The 11149-nt window shown below is 38.2% G+C and overlaps 1 protein-coding gene across 7 annotated transcripts in view; it reads left to right on the top strand.

Annotated features, from left to right (window-relative positions):
- Nucleotides 1-11149, top strand: part of Ralgapb (Ral GTPase activating protein non-catalytic subunit beta) — a 79320-nt gene that overhangs the window by 48528 nt on the left and 19643 nt on the right. For all 7 annotated transcript variants that reach the window (XM_010640063.3, XM_010640061.3, XM_010640062.3 and 4 more), the window contains 4 exons: nucleotides 3372-3559; nucleotides 5754-5860; nucleotides 8205-8357; nucleotides 10439-10648. In XM_010640063.3, the coding sequence (XP_010638365.1) occupies nucleotides 3372-3559; nucleotides 5754-5860; nucleotides 8205-8357; nucleotides 10439-10648 (658 nt within the window). The remainder of the gene's footprint in view (nucleotides 1-3371; nucleotides 3560-5753; nucleotides 5861-8204; nucleotides 8358-10438; nucleotides 10649-11149) is intronic.

Raw genomic sequence — 11149 nt, 5'->3', positions numbered from 1 at the left:
TTTTGAGACAAGGTCTCGCTATGCAGTTCGGGCTGGCCTTGAATGCCTTATATAGCCCAGGTTGTCCTTGAACCTGCAGCAATCTTCCTGCCTTAGCTTCCTGAGTGCTGGGGTTTATAAGTGTGTACCTCCATACCTAGCTACCCTCTGGTTCTAACTCAGATTTGATGGTGGTATCTTTTTTCCAGAAAGTAGCATTGTCTGAAGACATTGACTATATGCTTTCTGATTAATTTCTTCCAGTACTTTCTGATATTTTTCACATTACAAGGATTTAAGTAGTTTTATAACCGTATGGTGGATACAACAGATTCCAAGCTCTTGTGGACAGCAAGAAGTATTTCAAAGTATACGCTCGATGGTGAGGGTAAAGCAGCTACATTTATTGCAGGTCCCAAACAGAAACATGGTACTGGGACAACAGAAAAGGAACACTGCACTATGTAGATATATCAGACTTTCAGGCTCAAGAGCAAGAAGAAGAAAGAGGACCATATGTGCTTTGATCTGGGGTTATATAGACTGTTCAGGGGGTGGGGTGCTCCTAGAAAGGCATTTGAGCTCAAGTGGGTGGAGGATAGTGAATTTCCCTACCCCCAATATTCTCTCTGTAGTACCTTTATCCTGGTCATTCTCATTTGGGGTAAGGCATACCACCTTAACCCCCATACTGAGGATCAAACCCAGGGCTTTGTGTGTATTAGCCAAGTGTTCTACCATTCTAGTATACACCCCAGTCCTACAGATTGAGGTAGTTTTCATAGGTAGATTACATTTAAGATCTGTAGAATATTACATTTTCAATAAAATGTATTTAAAGATACATTGGGTTTTTCAGAACCTAGTTATTTTCATTAAGTCAATTAAATTTTTTTGTCTTTTTCATATGTTTGCCTGTCATCTGTCATTCATATCCTGTCCTTATTTGTCTGTGGATATTTGAGTATAATGCATAGATTTTTAAGAATTATAAGACTGAACTCATTACTTTCAGTCTTTTATTTAGTGCTTTGTTTGTGTGCATGTGTATGTGTATGTGTGCTTGAGGCAGGGTCTCACAATATAGCTTAGACTGGCCTCAAACTCTTAATGATCCTACTGCCTCAGCCTCCCACATGCTGGAATTACAGGCATGTGCACCATGCCCACATTGGTGCTTTCAGTCTTAAATCCTAGCTCTACTGATACACTATCTCTGCACCTCAATTTTTGGGCAGCTGTAGATTTCATGAATCTGTTCTTTGTGTTCTAATCAAAGACATTATTTTAAAAAAGGCAGAACATAGATAAATTCACAGAGCATAGCAGCAGAGAATTTCCTTCACATTCATAAGGATTTTAAAATCTTATCTACAAGTTTATCGTGACATACTGTCAAATATTTGTTGCTTTTGTAGTTACTAGCTTTTCTAGTCTAGTCTGTGCAGAAGAAAAAATGTGGTTAGGCTGGTATGATTTCATCTTACTGACTTCTTTTCTAGTAGTTTATTTGGTAATACAGTGGTACCAATGCTTTTGATTGCAAAGAATTTGGTTCGCAAACAGAAGGATTTGGCAGAATTTTATTTTTGTTTGCAGACTGCATGGGGTGACAAACAACTGGGACCATCTTTCCCACACAAACACAAATGTGGCTATCTATTCCAAAACCGTAGAACAAATTAAGTTATTGAGTCAAGGTACCATTATATCTTAGAATCTTACGTGGACTACAAGAAATTCTCTTGGCCTGTGTGCTTTGTGACATCCATCTCTGTCCTATTTTAGAAAACCAAGCCATGCTTTCTCATTATTGATCTGGTATTTCTTCTGTTTTCCACAAATCTTTAGAGGCTTGAACTCATCATAAGTTCTCTCGGTCCTGTTAGTTCTTAGGCAGCCCTAGGAGGAGAAAAACATCTGATAAACAGTGTTGCCTTCCATCATCTGGGGTGTTTGGTTCAAACCTTAGAATGAGAGAAAGGAAGAGACAGTACACAGGTTTAGGACTGAGTGATGTGATAAAGTCGTATCGTGGGGCTTTTGTTTTCCAAATGGCATGTCTGTGATAGGTCAGGGGATACTAGAATCACAAGGAAAAATCCTTCCATTTTAATTACAAGATGCTTTCTTTTTGAGCTTGAGTTCCTTATTATAAATGAGAATAATACTGTGACGTATCTCATAGAGTTGTTATGAAACTACACAAAATAATGTATAGAAAACATCTAAAACAGTATTTGGTGCAAGTATAAACTGTAAGTTGTTCATTGAAAATATGTAGAAATCATAAACATTTTTTGAACATTAAGTTGTAATGAATTGAATTCCAGTTTATAAAGCATTTTTTTCACATAGATTTTCATTTAATTACAACAGTTGTATGAGATTTAACTATTAGTGCCTCAAGTTCTTCATAAAATGATGTTTCCTTATGGCCACATAGTAAGGAAGAAACAGGTCCTAGTTTCTGGCCTCTTAACTACCTATCTCTGGTGAGCCTGAATTTTCTCATCTGAAAAGTGAGATTAGATTTGGCTTACCTTTGGGCCTTTATGCATACATACGCACATGCGTGCATGCGCGCACACACACACACACACACACACACACACGCACACACACGGAATGCTTTAGCAAGTATAATCCTAATACCTGGATGGAGCACACAAGCGGATTTTTTGTTGTTGTTTGAGACAAGGTCTCACTGCCCAGTTTAGGCTGGCCTTGAACTCACTGTGTAGCCAGCCCATGTTGGCCTTGACTGCAGTGCTATCCCTCTCTCAGCTTCCTGAGTGCTGGGATTACAGGTGTATGTCACACAAGCAGATTTTTAAATATAACTTTCAGCACTTCATCATTTGGTACTGTGGCTAGTTTAATTCTCTGGGTAGCAAATTAAAAGAAATTTGCTTGCAAGCAGTTTTCAGTCTCTATAGCGGATGGAGAAAGCAGGAGGGGGCAAAGGGAGGTCCTAAATGGTGATATTTACAACAAAGTGCTCTGGGGCTCGCTTGACCCTTCAGCATTCTCTCATGCTGAGGTGAGGTACTGAGACTATAACCTCATATCTACCATTCTTTGGATGTGGCCCATCCCAGAAAGAAGCTGTGTTCCTGAGAGATATTTCTCATTGGGCGAGGATAGTCTTATAGGGAGACTCAGCTGAAAGCGGTGGCCACTATCTCCCTACATCTGGGGGAATGGACCTTCGTTGTTGGAGGGCAGTCAGGATGTGTCATAGGTATTCACCATTAGGGCTATATCTGACTCATGAAGAAGTATGGCTGTGGCCAATTAAAATTCAGAGGAGTGAAAAAACACCTAAGTGCACGAGGTAAACATAAGATTTTGCTTTGGGAATTAACTGTTCTCCATTCCATTCTCCATAGTATTATGCAGTTGCTTGGTGCATTTCCTTCACCCAGTGGTCCTGCCTCTCCTTGTAGTCTGGTGAATGAGACCACTCTTATCAAATACTCCAGGCTACCAACCATAAACAAGCATAGTTTCCGATACTTTGTCTTGGATAACAGTGTCATCCTGGCCATGCTGGAGCAACCTCTTGGAAATGAACAGAGTAAGTTAAAACCCTTCAAGTCTTCTCTGAGGTTAAATTAGTGCATTCACCAATATTGTCAGAGAAGGAAAGACTGAATTCTAGGTTTATATATTTATCTTGGAGGACTTAGAGTTGTGGAACAATAACACTTAAGAAATAGAAGGTGAATAAGTAGGAAATATATAGTAAATACAATTGTTTAAAGACTCTATAAGTATCTGAAATATTAAACTATGGCTCTTTAGTTTTATAAAAAGTCTATCTTAGTGGGATATTTTATGTTTACTGTGTATAGAAATTGTTGTCATTCTTTCTTCCCTTGTGAACTTTGTATCCTGTCCCTCTGCTCCCTTGCCCACCATCCCTCATTGTTCTGTTTCAGTTATTGCCACCCACAGACTAGAAATCTGAGGAGTCATCTTTGCTTGCTTTTCCTGTTATTTCCTTATATAATTGGTTTCCAAGTTTCTACCTCCCCAGAGGCTCTTAACACTTTCTGGATCCTTCCCAGAACATCCAAATGCAAGATCTTAACTATTTCTTACCTAGATTATTGCAGTTCTTTCCTACCTGGCCTGATTCTGCCCTCGCCACTTCAAAATTTGTTTGCCCTTGCTTCCACCCCGCTTGCTGCCACCATAGTACTTATTCTCAAATACAAATTGACCTACTGAAAACTCTTCACTGATTTTTCCATTGACACATGTACTGTTTTCCTCCTTTCCCTACCCTGGTTTACAAACCAGTTCAAGATATGTGATTACTACTGCAACTCAAACTACTGCCAAGTTTTTCCTGGTGATAATTGGCATCTGCCAGTTTGTAAAGAGAGCTTTATTGCTGGGAAGGTGAAGGAATATGAAGTCTACAGAATCTATGGGCCTAAAAGTACTCAGAGAAATCACCTCCTGTACAGTTCTCTCATTTAGAAGTGAAGAAACTCAGAGAAGCTCTAACTTGTCCAGGTTAGCTTGAGAAGTATTTGGTGTGGCTAAGACTTGAACCTAGATATTCTAAATAAAATACTATCCCTTTCTGGTTTTGTTGTCCCACAGGGATAGGATTTGCTCAGTGATTAAAGATCCTTGCCTTTGCAAAGCTGAACAGAGTCTTAAAGTCTCATGCAAATGTTTTTGAGTGTGAGTAGGATCTCAGAAATCCATCAACTGAAAGTGAATATTGCCTCATAGTTTGGGATAAAAGAATACAATCCCATATTTCCATCATATTGTGGCGAGATTTAATGACTTTAGAATGAAATGGAATGCGGCTATTTTACTATTCATCTCAAAAGTGCTGTTCCTGAATCTTTTCTGTAGTCACCTCTTTCTTCTGTACTCTAGACCTAGGACTTACTTGACCTTCTCTGGCCTGTGCTTATTGTTTATGATTCCACTGAGGAATCTGCAAAATCTTAGTGTCCCCTTCAGACTTCCTGGGCCTTTTCCAGGTTTTTTAGGACTCTCCTTCTCTCATTCCAAGTAATTTCATTGCATAGAAGTCTACCAAAAATATAAATAATTGAATTTTGTACATTCCAAAGACACTTTAATAATTTTTTGTAATGGTTAATATACGGAACAACTGAGAGAGAAGTTTGAACAAGATTGCCTCCTACACCTGAGATAAAAGAAGGGAATAAAAAAAGATCTGGGTCCCTCAGGAAGTCCATCTGGAGTCCTTACATACCCCTTCACACTGAACTTCTGCTAGGAGGAAATGGGGCCTGCCTGGGAGGAATAGTGGCACACAAAGCTGTCAGCCAATTATAACATCAACACTGCATTTAGATTGTTTCTAACTTTGAGAGGTTAGAAATGTTTGCTAGGATATATCCAAAAATGGATTTGACCTGCTGGAGATACATGAGATGATGTTGGCTGAAATATTGGTGAATGTTATTTTATGACTTTTTAAACTCCTATTCTAAAAGTACATAATTAACACATGAAAATTACTGGCTATGCTTTTAGAGGTTCACTGTTTAATTTTTAAATAAATTTAAGTTAATAATGAGTGGTTGGTATGAACTAAAGTAATACTCATAGTACTATACTTGAATATGACAGAAACCACAAAATAGTACAGAAAGGCTTGAAGTATAGGAAACACTGGGCTTAGGGCTTTGATTATATGAATCTCTGCAGTTGATAACAGGTGTATTATAAATGGTGATTGTCTGAAATAAAAACTTCTACACATTTTATTCTAGATGATTTTTTCCCCTCTGTCACTGTGCTGGTCCGAGGAATGTCTGGAAGACTCGCTTGGGCACAACAGCTTTGCCTTTTACCCAGGGGAGCAAAAGCAAATCAGAAGGTACCCATCAGAAGTTACAGGGAAGTGATGAGTGTGTGTGCATGTGTTTGTATAGGTGGGTGAATTAAAGGTTATATAACATTCAAAGTGGTTGCACAAGCCTGCAATCCCAGCACTCAGGAGGCTAAAGTGGGAGAATCACCATGAGTTCAAGGTCAGCCAGGGCTACATAGTGAGTTCAAGGCCAGTATGAACTACATACATAGCAAGACCCTGTCTCAAACCCAAAAGAAAAAAAGTTTATATAACATTCCAATTTAAAAAAAAAATCACAGATAAAACAAAATTCTGATCCTTGGCCAAGTTCTCCTCAGTCCGTATCAGAATCAACTTTGGAACTTAAAATTCCACGTCTATCAAATTACTCTATAAAGGCATCTTGAAGACAGGTGTACTTTCCCAAAGCTTTCTGTGTGACGCTGACATTTACTTAGGAGTAAGGACTGCCATTCTGAACAGTGGAGCAGGGTTTTCAGTGTAATTTTAAGTGTAATAAAAGCCACATACATGCCATATATGGGGAAAATTTGTGAAGGCCTTTTGATATTTCTAGCAGCGGGTCTTTTTTTTTTTTTCCCATTAAGTTTATTGGTACTTGTTAGGTATACAGTACAGTTACATTCATCACTGGGATCTTGTACCTTTACATGATGTATCATGGTTCTTATTTTTTCCCCACACAAATCACCTTTTTCCCTTCACCCTCCTCCACCTTTCCCCCTTCCCTATTTACAAAGACTTTGTTTCCATTTTTTGCTTTTCTCATATTTTTTCTTTTTCCTTCTTTCCTTAGTTTCACATTGTTTTATATAGATTTATTCCTGTGTAATTGTCAGTATACTGTTTTTTGTTTTTTGGTTTTTTTTGGTACCAGGGATTGAACAGGGGCCAGCACCACTGAGCTAAATCCCCAGCCCATGTGTGTGTGTGTGCGCGCGTGTGTGTGTGTGGGTGTTTACACTTTTTTTTTTGGTACCAGGGATTGAACTCAGGACCTTGTCTTTGTAAGGCAAACAGTGGAACCACTGAGCTAAATCCTCGGCCCCCCACATATAATTTTTAATATAGAGTGTTAAATCTGTTACGTTCTGACATTTGTTTACATGATATTATTTGCTTGTATAAGAAATTTGGAAAATTCAGACAATAGAAATTTTAAATCACCTGTATTCCAGAGGGAAATGGCCACAGTTAATATTTTAGTGGATTTCTTTCCAATATTTTTTTCTATTATATGCATAATAACATTTAAATAGTATTTGAGTCATTTGGCATATTGCTTTTTTCACTTGTTACATTGCAAGCTTGTATTTGTTACTAAAATTATTTAAAAATATGATTTCATAAAATTTCAGTAGCATTTAAGAGACAACTACAAAAGTGGAATATGAGCCTTTTTGTGTGTGTGGTACTGAAGACTGAACCAAGGGTCTTCACTCTGAGCTACATCACTAATCTTTTTTTTTGTTTGTTGTTTGAGGCTATGTAGTTCAGGATGGCCTTGAATTTACTGTGCAGTCCAGGCTGGCCTTATACTTACTGCAGTCCTCCTGCTTGTTATTTTTTGAGTCAGGATCTCATTAAGTTGTTAATTTGCCCAGGCTAGGCTCAAACTTGTGATCCTCCTGCCTCATATAGGCATATCCATACCTGGTTCTGAGGTCTTTTAGTATCATAGGTGTCTCTGTGATATGAGCTGTGTCTTTTACCCCTTGAGGAGTGTACCCTGATTTGCATCTGATGGTGTGATACATATCACATTTTGTTAACAGCTCTGTAAGCCTCTAGGTTAGTGTTGACTACTCAAAGGGAAAGGAAAAGAACTTTACTGATGTAGGTATTATATATGTATTAGAGCAGGGTTTTGGAGACATGAGGACCTAGTTTTGGTGTCCATACTCTTAGATAAGCCACCTAAGGTTCCAAAATTGGATTCACTTTCTGGAACTATTCAGGGAACCTGAACTTATACTATAATGTATGGAAAGATCTGAGAGCTACTAGAGAAATGGTAATTTGAGTCTTAAAGCTCTGAAGTGCCACATCCATTAGCTTAGTACTGAATGTGGGAAATTTAGGCCAGGGGCAGTAGTAGTATCTTCAACTCCTTCAGCAATCATGAAATCTACAAGTTGAATATTTTTAAGAAAATAAAATTGAGCATACTGCTACTGGCTGCCTGCCTTTACCATGAGCTGTAGCATTTGTAGATTCTTACTGAGTTTTTATGACATGTAATCTTAGAGAAACACAGGCATCAAAGCAGACTAGAGAAATACAAATCATTACACATGGTATTGAGCCTTATGTAATAAATATAATGTTACTTGTATTACTTTAACAGCTTTTTGTGCCTGAACCTCGTCCAGTTCCTAGAAATGATGTTGGATTTAAATATACTGTGAAACATCGACCATTTCCTGAAGAGGTGGATAAGATTCCTTTTGTGAAAGCAGATCTGAGCATTCCAGATTTGCACGAAATTGTCACTGAAGAAGTAAGATAAATTGCTTTTAGTTGCTGTTAAGGTGGATGAATACAAACATCCTTAAATGATGTCTGTGATCAAGGCATTGCCTTCAGTGTATGGAAGGTAACTTGCAGCAAATTGAGTATAGATTAGGGTTGACTGATATGATCTGGGCATCTCTGAGAGACAAGGTCACTGGCTGCCTGGGTTGTCCCATGGTAGATTTCAGTAGTGTAGACATAATCATATTCTGGTAATGAAGGACATTTAGAAGGGAAACAAAGTCAGAGAACATCTGATGATCCAAGCAGGAGAAAGAAGGATTACGTCACTGAAAATGAAGTTTAATATACACAGTGTATTGTGGGGGGTAGATCCATATAGTCTTAGGTTGATGAGGGAAGGAAAAGAGCCAAGGAATTTTACATTTTGATCTTGAGTGACAGAGATGTTGGGGCTGTTTACAAAAAATATGTATATTAGGAAGGACTCAGGTTTGGAAAGATGGGAAAAGTTTATTTGATTTTAGATTAATTTACATATTTAAGTGAAATAACTGATCTCTTGTGTCAGGGGAGAACTTTAAGAAGTGGTGGACCAAGGTATGTCAGAGCACGAGAGAGTAGTGCAGGAATAGAGGGCTGCACTCTCAAATGCTGGAGTGATCCGGCAGAAGGAGGCATAAGAAAAGGCCCTGAATTTAGAAATGAATTGTATCTGACCTTTGAAAGCAGGTTCAAAGGAGTGTAAAGTGTGAGACTGACAATAAGTGGTTGAGGAATAATTTATGTTGAGAGAGGTGTGAATATGAAGTCCCCTACTACCGCTAATGGGGTAGGTTTAGAATGGAGAATAGCATTAGGAAGTAAGTCTAACTGAGGAAAGGCAAGGTTAGTTTTTTTCTTTTCTTTTTTTACATTCAAGGATAAGAGAAATATTAAATGTTTATAGGTTGAATGGAAGAACCTAATGAAGAAGAGAGCTGCTAACACTAAGGGAATATATAAGTAATAAAAGCAGCAGAGTCGAGTCTAGGTGATTTTATCTAGAATGGGGATATTTCTGATAATACAGAAGAGGATGAGAGAATAAGTAAAGGGTCAGAGATATTTAGAGTAGAAAGAAAATTGAGAAACCCTTTGTAAATTTCAGGCTCAGTTCTTACAGTATACAAGGGATCAATGATAGTTTTTGAAATTTCCAGGCAATCCAGACAAGGTTAAGTAGCATCATGTGTGGTAGTGTTATTTAACCCACTCTGCTTACTTCAAGTCCTTAGGATCTGAGAGCATAAGTAAAGAATTGGAGTGGTGGGCACGGTTAGGAATTTGGGAAGATGAAGTGCCAACACAACCTTTTTATATACATAAGGAGAATGCATTAAGATGTTAGATTTGGCTGGGTTAAGTTTAGTTGGGAAGCGAAAGTATGCTAGTGGCATGGAAAAATAGGCAGTGTTGAGTGCCTTTCAGTAATGGTAAAGCACAGACTCAGGGAGTGCAGAAAGGGAATTTAGGATTGGAGAGGAATTTCAGAATTATATGTTTTTTTTTTTCCACCAGAATTATATCTCCTGAAAGAAGGTTGCGGATGAGATTTAAGATATTTTCAGGGCTAGTTGTGGTCATGTAAGTTTATAATCTGGGATGGAAAGCAGGATCACAAGTTAAAATAAAAATAAAAGGATGGGGATGTGTGTGAAGGTTTACTCCTCAGTACACTCCCACCGCCCCAAAAAAGTGCACAGGATGGTCAGAGTTGTGAAGGTAGAGGTTGTAGAATTGAGCCAGGTTGTTAGAAGGTTGTAAGAAGGCTCATCATTCACCAGAGAATGGAATTTTAAAGTAAGTTTGATCAGAAGGGAAGGAAAGGATCTGGGAGAGTGTCCAAGAGTACATTTAAAAGGGAATCCAAGATAGAACTTTTACAACATGAAGGGATGCTAACAGGTGAAAGTAGACAAGGATCTGGAAGTCAGGGTAGGAGCAACACCTCTTCCCCTTTTGTTGCCTGTTTGAAGGGGAACAAAGAAGAATGGTATCATGTACAGCCAGGAGATGAAGAAACAATTGTTAAGTTCACAAAATGAAGTGTTTGGTTTATTTCAGTTAGAGGAGAGACATGAGAAATTAAGGAGTGGAATGGCCCAGCAGATTGCTTATGAAATACACCTTGAGCAGCAGAGTGAAGGTGAATTGCAGAAGAGAAGCTTTCCGGACCCTATTACAGATTGCAAGCCCCCACCCCCTGCCCAGGAATTCCAGACAGCCCGCCTCTTCCTCTCACACTTTGGATTTTTATCCTTAGAGGCATTGAAGGTAATTTTCATGAATTTTTATGAGCATATATATTCATAAATATATTCATAAACATGCAGCTAATATAGTTACAATATTTTTATGAGGAAAAAGTAAATAAAAAACCTGGTTATAGGCTTGCCCTGCATGTCAGTAAATGAAATTCTGAGTTACTGTACGTTATGAGTGCCAGGACAATTTATCCTATAAATTCATTCAACATTCTTTCTGAGGGGACTGTTTCTGATAATACACCCAGCCCTAAATTTTCTTGGGTAATACAGAACCATATTATACATATAAATGAAATCTACAGATAATTATAAAAGGAATATTGAAGTCTTTCCTTAGTAAACTTTATTAATGGAAGTATGGGCTTCTGTTGACTCAGTTCTCTTATGCTACTTTAAAAAAGGGATAAAGGCGGACCAGGGATTTAGCTTAGTGATTTCGCTGCCTACCTTGCAAGCACAGGGACCCAAGTTTGATCCCTGGTACCAAAAAAAAAAAAAAAAAAAAAAA

This window comes from Fukomys damarensis, unplaced genomic scaffold (assembly GCF_012274545.1).
Source record: "Fukomys damarensis isolate Sample0158 unplaced genomic scaffold, DMR_v1.0_HiC HiC_scaffold_22, whole genome shotgun sequence".
In the NCBI taxonomy this organism is placed as follows: domain Eukaryota; kingdom Metazoa; phylum Chordata; class Mammalia; order Rodentia; family Bathyergidae; genus Fukomys; species Fukomys damarensis.
Note: the sequence above shows the minus strand (reverse complement) of the source record. Positions and strands in the feature narration are given on the sequence as shown.